Source organism: Podarcis tiliguerta, assembly GCF_965153285.1.
Source record: "Podarcis tiliguerta genome assembly, chromosome: 9".
Classification (NCBI taxonomy): Eukaryota; Metazoa; Chordata; class Lepidosauria; order Squamata; family Lacertidae; genus Podarcis; species Podarcis tiliguerta.
Genome location: NC_139542.1, coordinates 64334714 through 64350281, shown reverse-complemented (window position 1 = coordinate 64350281; position 15568 = coordinate 64334714). Strand labels below are relative to the sequence as shown.

The window sequence follows — 15568 nt, the reverse complement described above, 5'->3', positions numbered from 1 at the left end:
AGCGTCGACCCGCTGCTGTTCCCGCACCCGAACCTGCAGTGGCTGCGCCTCCTGGGTGGCCAGGAATGCAGCCGGAGGTAGGATCGTGGTGGGTTCTGCTTTCTGTACCGTGTCTGCGTTGTCGTCAGGTTTCCGGGACAGGGCATCCGCCTTCTGATTCTGAGAGCTAGGGATGTAGCGGATCCGGAACTGGAACCGGGAAAAGAACAACGCCCACCGGATCTGTCTTTGGTTCAGCTTGCGGGTGGTCTGGAGGTACTCCAGGTTCCGGTGGTCGGTTCTCACCTCCACCGGATGTCGTGCCCCCTCAAGATGGTGGCGCCAGACCTCAAAGGCTACCTTGATGGCCAGTAGTTCCCGCTCCCACACAGTATAGTTACGCTCCGCTGGTAGGAGCTGGCGGGAATAGAAGGCACAGGGTAAGAGTGGCGCTTCAGGACCAATCTGTTGAGACAAGACGGCACCGAGAGCCGTACTGGAAGCGTCGGTCTCCACCACAAAGGGTCGAGAGGGGTCAGGATGTTGTAAGATTGGTGCCCTCTGGAAACAGGCCTTCAACCCCTGAAACGCCTCCTCTGCCTCCTTGTCCCAGGAAAACGGCGTCTTTGGGCGCAGTAGCCGGGTCAACGGGGTGGTGCGATGAGCATAATCAGCGATGAAGGTCCGGTAGTAATTGGCGAACCCCAGGAAACGCTGTAGGTCCTTGCGGTTCCGGGGTGCCGCCCATTCTTGAACCGCTGTCACCTTCCCCGGGTCCATTTGCACCCCATCTGGAGAGAGCCGGTGACCAAGGAAGTCCACAGTCCGCTGATGGAACTCGCACTTGCTGAGCTTTGCGTACAAACGGTGCTCACGCAAGCGCTGCAGCACGGTCCGGACATGTCCCTCATGGCGAGCCGGGTCACGGGAGTAAATCAGTATGTCATCCAAATACACCACCACGTACTTGTCCAACAGGTCCTGAAACACGTGGTTGATGTAGCGTTGAAACACAGCAGGCGCGTTGCACAAACCGAAAGGCATAACCAAATATTCGAACTGCCCGTACCGGGTCCCAAACGCTGTCTTCCACTCATCCCCGGCTCGGATCCGAATCAAGTTGTAGGCCCCCCGGAGGTCCAGCTTGGTGAACACCTGTGCCCCTTGCACCCGCTCCAGCAGCTCCGAGATAAGGGGCAAGGGGTACCGGTCTGGGACGGTAATTTTATTCAGGGCTCGGTAATCATGGCAAGGGCGGAGTTCCCCACATTTCTTCTTAACAAAAAGCACCGGCGCCGCGGTGGGCGAGGTGGAAGGCCTAATGAACCCACGCTCCAGGTTCTTGCGCAAGAAGTCCTGCAAAGCCTCGCGCTCTGGCTCTGTTAGGGAATATAAGCGACTCACTGGTAAAGGCGCTCCGGGTTGGAGGTCTATGCCGCAGTCAAAAGGCCGATGCGGCGGCAGCTGGTCTGCCCCCCGTTCCTCGAACACGTCCTGGTAGTCCTGGTACACGGCTGGGAGCGTGGGTGCTGCCTCCTCTGAGGGCGCGGCCGCCAGCGTTCCGGATTGAGCATGGGAACATGGGTCTGGGAAGTGCACGGTCCGTTTGACCCAGTCAATCTGAACGTTGTGGGCCTCCAGCCAGTCCATCCCGAGCACCAGGGGGAAGCGGGGCATAGAGGCAATGTCCAAAGTTCGCAACTCCCGGTGCTGCTGGAGACACAGGACCAGAGGCTGGGTCTCCTGAGTAACGGCACCTGAACGCAGAAGTCGTCCGTCAATCGCTTCCACCTGGACCGGTACTGGCTTGTTCCGAAGTGGCACCTGATGATGGGCGGCAAAAGCAGCGTCCATATAGGAGCGGGTTGCCCCTGAATCTACCAAAGCATGGGTGAGGATCCAGGGCCCACCTGGAGGGTATAAACGTACCGAAACCATAAGATGTTGCAAGTCCATTGGTGCGGGCCCATTCTGTACGGTTTGGGACCCCCGGTAGCTAGGGCCATCAGCTACTGGGGTTGGCGGTTTCCCTGCGGCTGGCGTTTCTCAGGGCAGGACCGAGCGAAGTGTCCACTTCCGCCACAGTAAAGACAGAGATTTCCATCCCGACGCCGCGCCTTCTCTGCGGGGGAAAGGCGTGGCCGCACTGCCCCGAGCTGCATAGGCTCCTCCGTTAAATCAGTTGTGACCGTGGGGCTGCCGGAAAAAGCTGGTGCCGTGAACTGGAAGTGTCGGCGACCCCGGGCCTGACGACGATCCTCCAACCGGTCGCCTATTTGTAGACTCCGTTGAATGAGAGTGTCCAGCGTGGTGGGGCGTTCCATTGTGGCCAACTGGTCCAGTACCTCGTCCGAAAGCCCTTCGAGATACTGGTCCCGCAGTGCCGAGTCATTCCAGGTCAAGTCCTGTGCCAACAGCCGGAACTCCGTGGTATATGTGGCCACCGTGGACTTGCCCTGTTTCAAATGCCGAATCGCCCGGTTGGCTTGACTCTCTTTCTGGGGGTTGCCGAACGCGGCCTCCAAACGATTGCAAAACCCCGTATAGTCTGCCAGCAAGGGGGAGTCTTGCCTGAGTAGCGGCAACGCCCACTTGGCCGCCTGGTCCTTTAACAAGCTAATCAAAAAGTGCACCTTGGTACGGTCGTCAGGAAAGTTCCGGGCTCGCCCCTGAATATACAGTTTGGCCTGGGCCAGGAACATGGGAAAGCTGGCCGGGGCTCCATCAAATTTCTCAGGCAAAGCCACTGGGTACTTGCCCGGAGCCGGGGCGTCGGCCCCAGAAGCCGGTAGGGCTTCCAAGCGTTGCTGAAGTGCCTCAACCGCGTCACTGAGCTGCTGCACGGTGTGAGACAAGGCCTGGTTCTCCTGGGCCAAAGCCACCAGTGCAGCCGCCTGTTCAGCCATGGCCTCTGGCTCTTCCCGAACGCACCCCGACGAAGGGGGAGTGCGGGAGGTGGCGGGAGCAAACTGTGCTGGTCCCGGGGGTAAGGTACCTTGGGTGTAGCAAAGTCCACACGAAGAGGGGCAAGGTCCGAGGCAGAGTGCCGGGCGGTGAACAGGAACGCTGGAACAGGAGGCTGTGCAGGGAACAGGAACGCCGGATGGTCGGGAACAGGAGGCCGAGCAGGGAGCAGGAGTACCGGATAGTCAGGAACAGGAGGCCGAGCAGGGATCAAGAACGCAGGAAGGTCCGAAGCCAACAACGACGTTGCTCCCGCAACCTGGGGCCGGGCTGACTGGGCTTTTATCCTCTTCTAAGGCCAGGGGCGGTCCCGGCCCCCAGGAGCCCCGCCTCCTCTGGCCTTAAGGCGAGCACTCCTCCTGGGGGCAACCAGTTCCCTTCGCCTCTCTGCTCTAAACCTCTGCAGATCAGGAGAGGCCGAAGGGTTACTGGGCCCTGGAGGAGGCTCACCTGTGGCCACTGAGTCGTCAAGCCTCTCTGGGGCCAGAAGGGCTTCACCTGGGGCCAGCTCCTGATGCACTGCCACAGGTGCAGGCTCTTCAGCATCTAGGCCTGGCCCCAGTTCAGCCGGCCCTGGAGGCGGGGACTCCTGTGCAGGCCGGGATTCCTCTGTTTCATCCTCCGAATCGGAATCCCAGGCCATCACACTTTGACTGGACATCACCGCCTAGGGGTCCTTTACCTTTTTACATTTGCAGTGCTCTACCACTGAGCTATGCCCCTTCCCCCACAATATAATATTCATTTTATCAAAGCCACCAATGCAGGATTGGGGAACCGGATCAAGCAAGAGAATCAGATCCAGAAGTGGCAAACCCTTCATGGGCCATCTTGACTCAATGATGGTTAGGCCAGATTCAGTTCTATTTACCTGAAAAGCTATAGGGTGGTTATAGGAGGAGGGCAGGTCCCTACTGCATCCCTGACCCCCTTCAAGCACTGTGTGACACAATGTACTTCAGTGTATAATATAACCTGAATTAAAGAAATAAACATATAGAGAAACTGTGGGTCTAGCCAGTGCAGACAGCTGGACCATTATTTATTTGCAGCCCAATTGGGAGAAATATTTTATGGGCAGACTGGCAAAATTTGGGGTGGCTGCTCAGAAACCAAGAACACAGTTTGTTGAAACCAATGTAGCAAATAGCAAAGATGCCCATCTGTAAAGCATTTGCCATTTAGACCTTTTTAATATTACATTTGGAACTAGTAACTCGTTCCTGTAGTTTTATGAGTATCTAATTAATTAAGGAAGGATAATTTCTTGTTCCTGATTCTCGGAACGGATAACCCTTTGACACTGCACATTAACACTCAGGAAATGGCCTCCAACATGAAACAAAGTTTTCCATTTCATTTATAGGAAAGGAGTCAATATAGTTCTGACAGCTGGCCTGATTTAAAACCGTAACTCTTGACGCGTGGCTGTATAATTCAGCTACAATCTGTATCTAACAGAGCAGAAAATTAGATTATCGGTCAAAGATGCAACCTTGCACTCTTCCCTGTTGCTCCAGGTCTGCAGTGAGGAAGGTCACTTATGCTGAACTCAATGCATATCTTCAGGAGGCCCAGTGGTTTGCAAAATAGTGTCGGGGGAAACACTCTGCCAGGGAGCATCTATGGGCCCTCTTCTTGCATTACTCCTACGAAACAGGTCCATGCATTGCATAGGCACCTCTCTTCTTCTTCTTCTTCTTCTTCTTCTTCTTCTTCTTCTGTGATCCCTCATAGCCGAGTAAGATTGTCTTCCATGACACAGTCTTAACAGTGCATCCATAAGTGACTGTGGAGGCCAATTATGGAGCCACACATCCTTCCACAGTGGGGACATAGGTTTCCAGGTGGGAGTTGATCATGGTGAAAGGTTTGCCAAGCGTGCCTTCCTCTTAGCACATTTCTCCCTTTCATCCTGAGTTTGAGCGTCTTCAAAGTCCATGGTGCCTTTGGTAAAGGCTGTTCTCCAATTGGAGCGCTCGCAGGCCAGTGTTTCCCAGTTGTTGGTGTTTATACTACTTTTTTTTTTTTAGATTTGCCTTGGGAGAGTCTTTAAACCTCTTCTGTTGACCACCAGCATTGCGCTTTCCATTTTTAACTTTGGAATAGAGTAGTTGCTTTGGAAGACGATCATCAGGCATCCGCACCACATGACCAGTGCCTTCAGATGTCTTCTAAAAGTCTGGTAGTTGTTGTTCTCTTTGACATCTGGTGGGAAGGCGTTCCACAGGGCGGGCGCCACTACCGAGAAGGCCCTCTGCCTGGTTCCCTGTAACTTGGCTTCTCGCAGTGAGGGAACCGCCAGAAGGCCCTCAGTGCTGGACCTCAGTGTCTAGGTAGAACGATGGGGGTGAAGACGCTCCTTCAGGTATACTGGGATGAGGCCATTTAGGGCTTTAAAAGTCAGCACCAAAACTTTGAATTGTGCTTGGAAACGTACTGGGAGCCAATGTAGGTCTTTCAAGACCGGTGTTATATGGTCTCGGCGGCCGCTCCCAGTCACCAGTCTAGCTGCTGCTTTCTGGATTGGTTGTAGTTTCTGGGTCACCTTCAAAGGTAAGCCCCACGTAGAGCGGGAGATAACTAGAGCATGCACCACTCTGGCGAGACAGTCCGCAGGCAGGTAGGGTCTCAGCCTATGTACCAGATGGAGCTGATAAACAGCTGCCCTGGGCACAGCTTTGACCTGTGCCTCCATGGACAGCTGTGAGTCCAAAATGACTCCCAGGCTGTGCGCCTGGTCCTTCAGGGGCACAGTTACCCCATTCAGGACCAGGGACTCCTCCAAACCTGTGGCCAAATTTTAATCCCATAACACATGGTCTTGAGTCATTATTTCACTCGGGTGTCGCCCAGGGTTGGGGGGTCTCCTCCTGTCGGTGCAAAAACATCTCCCACTTATTCCGCAACACTGATAAACGAGCAAAAGCATGGCTCTTGATTTTAACGTTGCAATACCTGTGATTTTTTTAAAAAAATCGTAATTTCACTAATGTAAAGGTTTGGGTACCAAATGTAAAACTTATCTGAGAAAAGGCATCCTATATCTTACGACATAAAATGTATCTATAATAAGCGAAGTCTTGGAGTCAAAAATATACTGTGTGTGACTATAGCTTTTAGCAAGTGTAAGGTATCTCTTACATAATAAATCCCCCAAGGGCTATTTATTGATACTGTTGTAAATGTCGTGGTGATGTATTCCCCTGAAATGTCTTTATGGCGGTAATTACCAAGAAAAAGGGCAAACTTCCATCTCTCAGATTTTATATCGGCAATTAACTCTAACTTGTTGACTGCCATTTTTTTTATGTTTCACTGTTTTATTGATCGTCTAATCAAAAGTGTTTCCCAGTTTCTTAAAAATTAACTTTGTCTCTTATTTTTATTATAGGTTTTTATTTTGTGGGGGTTTTTCGCGGAGGTTTTTGGGACGTAGGCTGCCCAAGACAACAGATTCTCTTATCTGAGGAACAATTTTTTTTGACTTCACAATCCTTCACCTTCTTACTCCGAAATAAATCCAACTGAGTTCATCAGGCTTTCTCGCAGGTAAATATATATAATATTGCAGCTTGAGACAATTTTCTTTCCTATGCTAACAACTGGAAACCAAAACAATTAGCAATTCTACTAGAGAAAGACACCCATCTCCTGTTTCTCATTACATGCTTGTGTTTATGAATAATAGTAAAAAATTAGCTAATCCTTTTCGACAGTCCTAGAAATCCCATCAAGAAGCTTGGTGATCTTTACAAAATACACAGTTTTGTGTCAAATCTGTATTCTGATCAGAAACATATTAATTAGAAGTAGAAAGTCCTACTGATTTCAGAGTCACTTCCATTTCAAAGTCCAACTAGCCTACTCTTTCCTTAAAAACACATACGTATACACGGTAACTATTTGAGCATAGATGGGGAAGTTTTTAATGTTTGATGTTTTATTATGCTTCTGTATATGCTGAAAGCTGCCCAGAGTGGCTGGGGTATAAAAAGTAAAATTATTATTATTATTACAACAACAACAACAACAACAACAACAACAACAACAACATGTTAAAGCTGGCATTTACAAGAAAGAAAGGGGTCAGCTATATCATATGAAAACAAGATAATAGGCTACAATAATATTTTCCTGCCTTTTCTCTAGGGAAAAATGACAGAAAATTGAACATTTATTTTAAGATGTCCCCACTCAACTCTGACCCCTGAGAGTGTTCAGTTGCCTCCCTCAGGCAAGTTCTCATTAAAGTTTCACTAACTCTGGTCTCAACTTTATATTGTCTGACATGATGAAATGCTTTATTTCTTTAGGAAAAGAAAAACAGTGGGCAGCATTCAACTAACTTTTACTTAGAGTAGACCCATTGAAATGAATAGACATGGCCATTCACTTCAATGGGTCTACTCTTGAGTAGAAGTTGGTTGAATTACATCCATTATTCCTACACACATAGGATATAGTTCTCTACCAAGGAAGAGGGATGACAGCACAATCCTAACCCTGTCTAAAGGTAAAGGTAAAGGTACCCCTGCCCGTACGGGCCAGTCTTGACAGACTCTAGGGTTGTGCGCCCATCTCACTCAAGAGGCCGGGGGCCAGCGCTGTCCGAAGACACTTCCGGGTCACGTGGCCAGCGTGACTAAGCTGCATCTGGCGAGCCAGAGCCGCTGGTAAGCGGTCCCTATTTATCTACTTGCACCCGAGAGTGCTTTCGAACTGCTAGGTTGGCAGACGCTGGGACCAAACAACGGGAGCGCACCCCGCCGCGGGGATTCGAACAGCCGACCTTTCGATCGGCAAGTCCTAGGCGCTGAGGTTTTACCCACAGCGCCACCCGCGTCCCAACGCCACCCGCGTCCCAACCCTGTCTACTCAGAAGTAGATCCTGTTGAATTCAATGGGGCTTACTTCCGAGTAAGTGGGGCTAGGTTTATAGCCCTACTTATTCAGCTGTAATCCTTAGCATATTTAGTTAGAAGTTACGTAGCAATATAAAAGTCGATGAAAATTATATTTTGTTCATTTAAGGCAAAACCGGAGGAGACACTAAAATGAACCACTTGTTAGGTTTGCTTGAGACTTAAGTCTGGAATAACAGAATCATAGAATTGCAGAGTTGGAAGGCACACCAAGGGCATCTAGTCTAACCCCCTGCAAAGCAGTCTGTTGACTTTGGTTGTTAATTGAGAAAATTGCAGAATCCGTTCTACCTGGGCTGAACACAGCTTGTTGCTGCTATTTCTAACTAAGCAATTTCCCAAATCTGCAAGGCTTTTCAGTCAGCCTTGATTGTTGGCAGGCAGGTATCAAAGCAAATTATATCCCTTAAGGCTCATTTGTCTCTCAAGCACCTAACGGCATGCCCACCCAGTGTTTATTTGTTACATTTGTATTGTGCCTTTCCTCTGAGTTCTGAATACCATCCCAGCCTTGGCACAACTCTGAGAGTTGGGCTAAAGGGAGAGAGAGAATAAGTGACTTGCTTTCACCCCTTCCCCTCCAGCCACTGCACCAAACTGCCTCTGCTCTAGACATTTGTGCCAGTTGTACCACAAACCAGGCAGAGGGCCTTCTTGGTAGTGGCACCCGCCCTCCCATCAGATGTCAAGGAAAAAGACAACTATCTGACTTTTAGAAGACATCTGAAGCCAGCCCTGTTTAGGGAAGTTTCTAATGGTTGATGTTTTATTGTGTTTTTAATATTCTGTTGGGACCTGCCCAGAGTGGCTGGGGTAAGGTAAAGGTCCAGTTGTGTCCGACTCTGGGGTTGCGGCGCTCATCTTGCTTTATTGGCCGAGGGAGCCGGCGTACAGCTTCCGGGTCATGTGGCCAGCAGGACTAAGCCGCTTCTGGCGAACCAAAACAGCACACGGAAACGCCATTTACCTTACTGCCGGAGCAGTGCCTATTTATCTACTTGCACTTTGACGTGCTTTCGAACTGCTAGGTGGGCAGGAGCTGGAACCAAGCAACGGGAGCTCACCCCGTTGCGGGGATTCGAACCGCCGACCTTCTGATCGGCAAGTCCTAGGCTCTGTGGTTTAACCCACAGCGCCACCTGTATCCCTGGGGTATAAATAAATAAATATTATTATTATTCCCATTTCACTGCTGTGCTATGTATCCCAGGAGTGTAACAACGCCCTTCCAGCACCACAACCCAGGAGCCCAAAGCGAGACTGGTACCCCCAGCCCCACCCCCCAACTGTCCAGAGAATGCATGAGTCAAAAACTAAGAATTGTGTCTTGGTGGGTAAGGCTAAAAACTTCTCTAGCCCAACATTCTGTCACTGTTATGGCTTTTCATCAACATTTTGGGTACGTAATGATTCCAGCTCTTAAAAACAAACAAGCAAAGTACCATTGGACCAATGGTGCCTTGACCATTCTTGAACCTCTTGTTCAAAGTAGAACTGATGGGTCCCAAAGAGAAGATTTTAATTAGAACCTTTGCTGAAGAAGCAGAGGTAAATAAAAATATGGTTTTATATGATAGGCGGAGGCGGGGGTCTCGTCTCCTGGGCAGCCCAGGACCTCCACGCACACTGCCCTGGCTTAGACCCCGCAGAGGTTACTTTGGTGTTGCTAACACAGCAAAAACAACACAGGAGGCAGCAGTTATGAGTTAGCGGTCTCTGCAGCCACAGCAGACGCTGTGATTCCCCAGCAGTTTGGCTTCACCCATAGAGACTCACTCCATTGTGTCTCGGGACAGGCAGATGTCAACAATCACAGCTAACAGTGGCCCCTGGGGAGCATGAAGGCAATGCCCCTCCCCACAACCTAATCTCTGATATGTAACAAAAAGGTAAAGGTAAAGGACCCCTGGACGGTGAAGTCCAGTCAAAAGCGACTATGGGGTTGCGGCGCTCATCTCGCTTTCAGGCCAAGGGAGCTGGCATTTGTCCACAGACAGCTTTCCAGGTCATGTGGCCAGCGTGATTAAACCACTTCTGGTACAACAGAACACTGTGACGGAAACCAGAGTGCACAGAAACGCCGTTTACCTTCCCGCTGCAGTGGTCCCTATTTATCTACTTGCACTGGTGTGCTTTTGAACTGCTAGGTTGGCAGGAGCTAGGACAGAGCAATGGGAGCTCACCACATCACGGGGATTCGAACCGCCGACCTTCTGATCGGCAAGCCAAAGAGGCTCCGTGGTTTAGACCACAGTGGCAGTTGCACACACTGGGCATAGTCAGGATTTTTGTTAGGGGGGCAGACTTTTTGTTGGGGGGACAAAACCTCAGTTATCTATGTATTTTTTTATTGATTTTCATTGATTTGGGGGCAGCTGCCTTTGCTACATCCATGCACCAGTGGTCAAAGTGTGAAACTTTCTTGAGAATAAATAGGTGGGTGAGGAATAGGGAGCATGCAACAGGTCTAAAATGAACCAGAAATCCATGGCTCTAAAACTGGACTGATCCCAGCCTATGCAGCCACAATATAATATTTCTAGTCTGTTGAATAGCTGTGAGGGTGGTCAACTTCCCAGTGGTTTGGAAGATGTGGTCTCTGAAAGCGGAGATTTTGAAAACGTCTTGGCATATGCAGCCAAAATGTGGATGTTCATCAACTTACCCATGAAGTAGCTGGTAAGTTTGCAGAAAGCAATGCCGAAAATGAAATCTTCCAGGAGGTTGGGAATGAGCGTGAAGGGCATGCAGAAGAAGCACAGCATGAGATCGCTGATGGCCAACGACAGCAGGAATATGTTGGTCACCGTTCTCATCCTCTTGTTCCGGATCAGCACCACGATCACCAGCGTGTTGCCCAAGACACTGAGCAGAAATATCAGAGAATAGAGAAGAATCCGAACTGCTTGGTCTAAAGCAAAAAGCAAAAAACACACTGTCGTCATAATTTGAAGAGGCTGCGCAGTCACACTAAGTTGTACAGAATTTATTTTCTGTCTGCATTTTACAGATAGTCACTCAACTGACAGATTTTCCTATCACTCCATTGAGCTTGGAGATTAAGGCCCCTTTGTTGTTCTTGTTGTTGTTATCTGCCCTAAAAATTTAAAGCAGTCTTTTAAAAAAAATATTTATTTGGTTTTTCAACTTAAAATTTTACAATCACATATTCAATGTACGACATAAAAACAAGATTCCAAGGAATATCCTGGACTTCCATCCTCCCCTTTGTGGGTCCTATTTTTAATGAATTTCTCCAGCGTTTTGTATGATAATCTAAACTCTTTACCTCTTCCATTATGTCCAGAATTTAACCTTAAACTGCAAGTGATATTCCATTCCCACTAAAGATTTTAACTGTTTACAATGGTCTTTAGGATAAGTTATAAATTTCCCCCATTCCTTATTAAAATTTCTGACTCTTCCAGTCATTTTAGCCAAGTTAATGGACTATGCAGAAATGGCTAAAATGACATTTAAAGCAGTCTCATGCCACTTTGAACAGTCCCGGCTTCCCCCCAAAGAACCCTGGGAAATGTAGTTTGCTAAGGATGCTAAGAGTTGTTAGGAGACCGCGGTTCCCCTCCCAGAGCTACCATTCCCAGAGTTCCCTGGGAAAAGGGATTGATTGTTGAACCCGCCTGGGAAATGTAGTTCTGTGAGGGGAGCAGGGGGGTCTCCTAACTACCCTCAGCACTCTTAAGAGACTACATTTCCCAAGATTCTTTGGGGGAAGCCCTGGAATGATGTTGCTTTCAACACACAGTGCAGATGGGGCTGTAAGATGGACTGGGATTCTGTACCCTTCCTAGTGCAGGAAAGAGGTTATTTCAGCAGGCAACAGCTCTCTCATCCTTCTCACACGAAGCCTGCCGAACCCCTAGGGGTAGTTTGGAGGGTTGGCATTTTTCAGACCTTGCTCTTTCTTTCTGCTGCCACTTCCCAAATGCCCTCTTCTAAACGACATTTGCAGGCCCAAGAGCCCTGTTCTTCTTTGCAGCTGTTCACCCAGATATGCAAAGGGGTGTGTGTGTGCATGTAGTAGGCGCTTGCAAGGGACAAGTGTCAGGCAGGAGGGAGGATAGGGTGCAAGGGGTCTATGCCTCCCTTGTTGTTGTTGTTTAGTTGTTTAGTCGTGTCCGACTCTTCGTGACCCCATGGACAAGAGCACATCAGGCACTCCTGTCTTCCACTGTCTCCCACAGTTTGGTCAAACTCTGTCCCACCATCTCGTCCTCTATCTTCCCCTCAATCTTTCCCAACATCAGGGTTTTTATTTGATTTTACAAGTATAGAGTTACAACAATACAAAATACATATCCATATTTGGAGATTTCTCCGAATCTCTAGACTTCCCACCTTCCCCTCCTTGGGTCCTATTATAAACCTTTTCAACTGCTTATTATTATTTCATCATCCAAAATTTATGTCTCTCCATTTTGTCCACAATATCTTCTACATTACAACTTACAGTGGTCTCTCAAGTAAATTGTTGATGTTGTTGTTGTTTACTCGTTTAGTCATGTCTGACTCTTCATGACCCCATGGACCAGAGCATGCCAGGCACTCCTGTCTTCCACTGCCTCCCATAGCTTGGTCAAACTCATGCTGGTAGCTTCGAGAACACTGTCCAACCATCTCGTCCTCTGTCGTCCCCTTCTCCTTGTGCCCTCCATCTTTCCCAACATCAGGGTCTTTTCCAGGGAGTCTTCTCTTCTCATGAGGGGGCCAAAGTACTGGAGCCTCAGCTTCACGATCTGTCCTTCCAGTGAGCTGATTTCCTTCAGAATGGATAGGTTTGATCTTCTTGCCGTCCATGGGACTCTCAAGAGTCTCCTCCAGCACCATAATTCAAAAGCATCGATTCTTCGGTGATCAGCTTTCTTTATGGTCCAGCTCTCACTTCCATACATCACTACTAGGAAAACCATGGCTTTTACTCTACGGACCTGCCTCCCTAGCAAGCCCTATCTCTGGTTGCTCTCCTCCCAGCCGGAGTCCTGAGACTGTGTTTGCCTGTCAACGCAGCGAGAGCAGGGCAGGTACATACAGGAAAGTTACAGGGTGAAAGCAACTGTGCGGAGACAGTTGCTGCCTGTTGCTTCTCCCCTGTAAATACCTCCCCTGCCTCCGATTTGCACATCAGAGACGGAGATGGGGCTGGATTTCTGTATCAGCTGCCGAAGGACATGTAGTTCTGCCCTAAAATGTGACGGAAGCTATAAATTAAAATGTGAGGCAGTGCTATATTGACTGCTGTGAGAAGGGTGGCAACCAGCCCTTCTAGATAGGCTGGTGTAAACCAGGGATCTGGTTGTGTTGGTCTCGTTCCTTCTGCTGCGCTCTCAAGCTTAGCTCTAAGCAGCTCAGTTCTGGTCTATCCGGAACACATCTCATGCCTTTTCTCAAAAGCGTAACATATTCAGCATCTGGTACTTCTTACAATATAACCCTTCTAAATTATGCAGCTTGCAAATCCCTATTTTTACCCACTTAGGAATATATCAGACAACAGGTAGTATAATATATGACTGTGTTTTGACACCTTTGGTATAAAACACACACACAAATGTTCTAAGTCCTTCTATATGCAGTTCATAATAACTGCAGTGGTGTGTGTGTGTGTGTGTGTGTGTGTGTGTGTGTGTGTGTTTTATTAAAAAAACTTTTAAAATTGCACCAGTGTTTCAGCTTACTCTTTGCATTATTTTCTGCCCTGTGTTGCAATTGTTCAATTTTCCAGCAAACATATATGTTGCTTTGTAGGCGTAGTTACCAAGTAAAACCATTTATTTTGACTTTCCACTCTCATTAAAAAAAAAATCCCTGGCCATTATTAGCAGCTTTTGGAGGTTCTGGGTGATGTATTTGATACTGATGCTTTATTCTCGTTTCATGGTCATGGTTTTAATTGTTGTATTTTGCTGTTGTCTTACTGCCTTTTTTTTGCTGTTGTCTTACTACCTTGGTATTCATTTGGAAGTGAAATGTGGTATATAAATGACTAATTATTATCAGCAAATGTTTTCACAGAGCTTTGCTTTAAAACCCTTTATCAGCTGCTTACCCTAAACTAGTTGCAGGTGAAGCTGATGGTGTTAAAAATGCATATGTATTGCTACAGATATATAAATAAACTGTACCCTACCTTTAGGCTGAGAGTGATTCGGGCAGAAAATGGTGTAATTTTCCAAGCCAAGCTCGCACAGGAAAGCAGGAATATTGCTGTCAAGTAGGCTGTCATTACTTAGATCCATCCTTCACTCTTCAGAGTTTAGTTTCTAAGGCAGCAAGCATAGTTTGGGGACTACCAGTCCATTATTTCAGGCCTAAAAGAAACCTGTAGCGGTGGGCTTTGACAAGAGTCGCTGTCCAGAGTTATTCTTCTTCAGCCACCCATCGGGAATGCTTAGTCCGTGCAATTCAAAGAAGATTGGGGACGCTTGCTCTGAGGACGGCGTGAGGCAGCTTAAATGCCGCAGAGAGAAATGCAGGCATGCACACAAACACTCTCGATTCCTCCCTTCTGGATCCACCCCTTTCTTTTACGGACGGAGGTGGCTTTGGGATATAACCATGCCGTGGAATGATTGCAAAATTAACCCCTTGCCCAACTGCTCTCAGCCAGCAGATGCTCAAGACTTCTCCGGTCACAGTTATTTATAAACTTGAGTCAATACATGAGATTTGCGCAGCCTTATCTTATGCACCTTTGCTCAGGCATAGATCCACTCAGTTCAACGGGACTTGATCCAAACTGTGCATGGGATGGCAGTCTAAGGCCACAGTGCTTTACACTTAGTTAAAAAAAGGACAGTCCCAAGTGTTGGAAATGGGAATAGAAAGAGGGTTCTTTGTGTGGATGCCTGATTATCGTCTTCCAAAGCAACTACTCCATTCCGAACTTAAAAATGGAAAGCATAATGCTGGTGGTCAACAAAGGAGGTTTAAAGACTGCCTCAAGGCAAATTAAAAAAAAAAGTAGTACAAAGGTAAAGGGACCCCTGACCATTAGGTCCAGTCGTGGCTGACTCTGGGGCTGCGGCGCTCATCTTGCTTTATTGGCCGAGGGAGCCGGTGTACAGCTTCCGGGTCATGTGGCCAGCATGACTAAGCCGCTTCTGGTGAACCAGAGCAGCACACGGAAACGCCGTTTACCTTCCCGCCAGAGCGGTACCTATTTATCTACTTGCACTGTGCTTTCAAACTGCTAGGTTGGCAGGAGCAGGGACCGAGCAACGGGAGCTCACCCCGTCACAGGGATTCGAACCGGCAACCTTCTGATCGGCAAGTCTTAGGCTCCATGGTTTAACCCACAGCACCACCCGCGTATCATAAACACTAACATGTAGTATAATGTTAAAATGTAGTATAAACACTAACAAATGGGAAACACTGGCCTGCGAGCTCTCCAACTGGTGAACAGCTTTTATGAAAGACCATCTTACTTGGCTACGAGTGATCGTCAAAGAAGAAGAGGAGGAGGAGGAGGAGGAGGAGGAGGAGGAGGAGGAGGTGGTGGTCTTGTAGTAAGGTTAAAGCTTACTGGGAAACGATATATACTGAAATGAAAAGGATATTTAAAACATCCTTTGTAACCCCCCCCCCCAAAAAACCCCCAGAATCTTTTCTTTTGGGAATTATAGGGATAAAGGTAAAGGTAAAGGTACCCCTGCCCGTACGGGCCAGTCTTGACAGAC

At 48.3% G+C, this 15568-nt stretch overlaps 1 protein-coding gene across 1 annotated transcript in view; it reads right to left on the bottom strand.

Moving 5' to 3' along the window:
• CCKAR (cholecystokinin A receptor) overlaps positions 1 to 14368 on the bottom strand; it is a 28399-nt gene extending 14031 nt beyond the window's left edge. The window contains exons 1-2 of the mRNA XM_083458388.1: positions 14017 to 14368; positions 10534 to 10779 (exon numbers count right to left, since the gene is read on the bottom strand). Of these exons, the coding sequence (XP_083314514.1) occupies positions 10534 to 10779; positions 14017 to 14125 (355 nt within the window). The 5' untranslated portion in view covers positions 14126 to 14368. The remainder of the gene's footprint in view (positions 1 to 10533; positions 10780 to 14016) is intronic.
• Positions 14369 to 15568: the final 1200 nt, after the last annotated feature.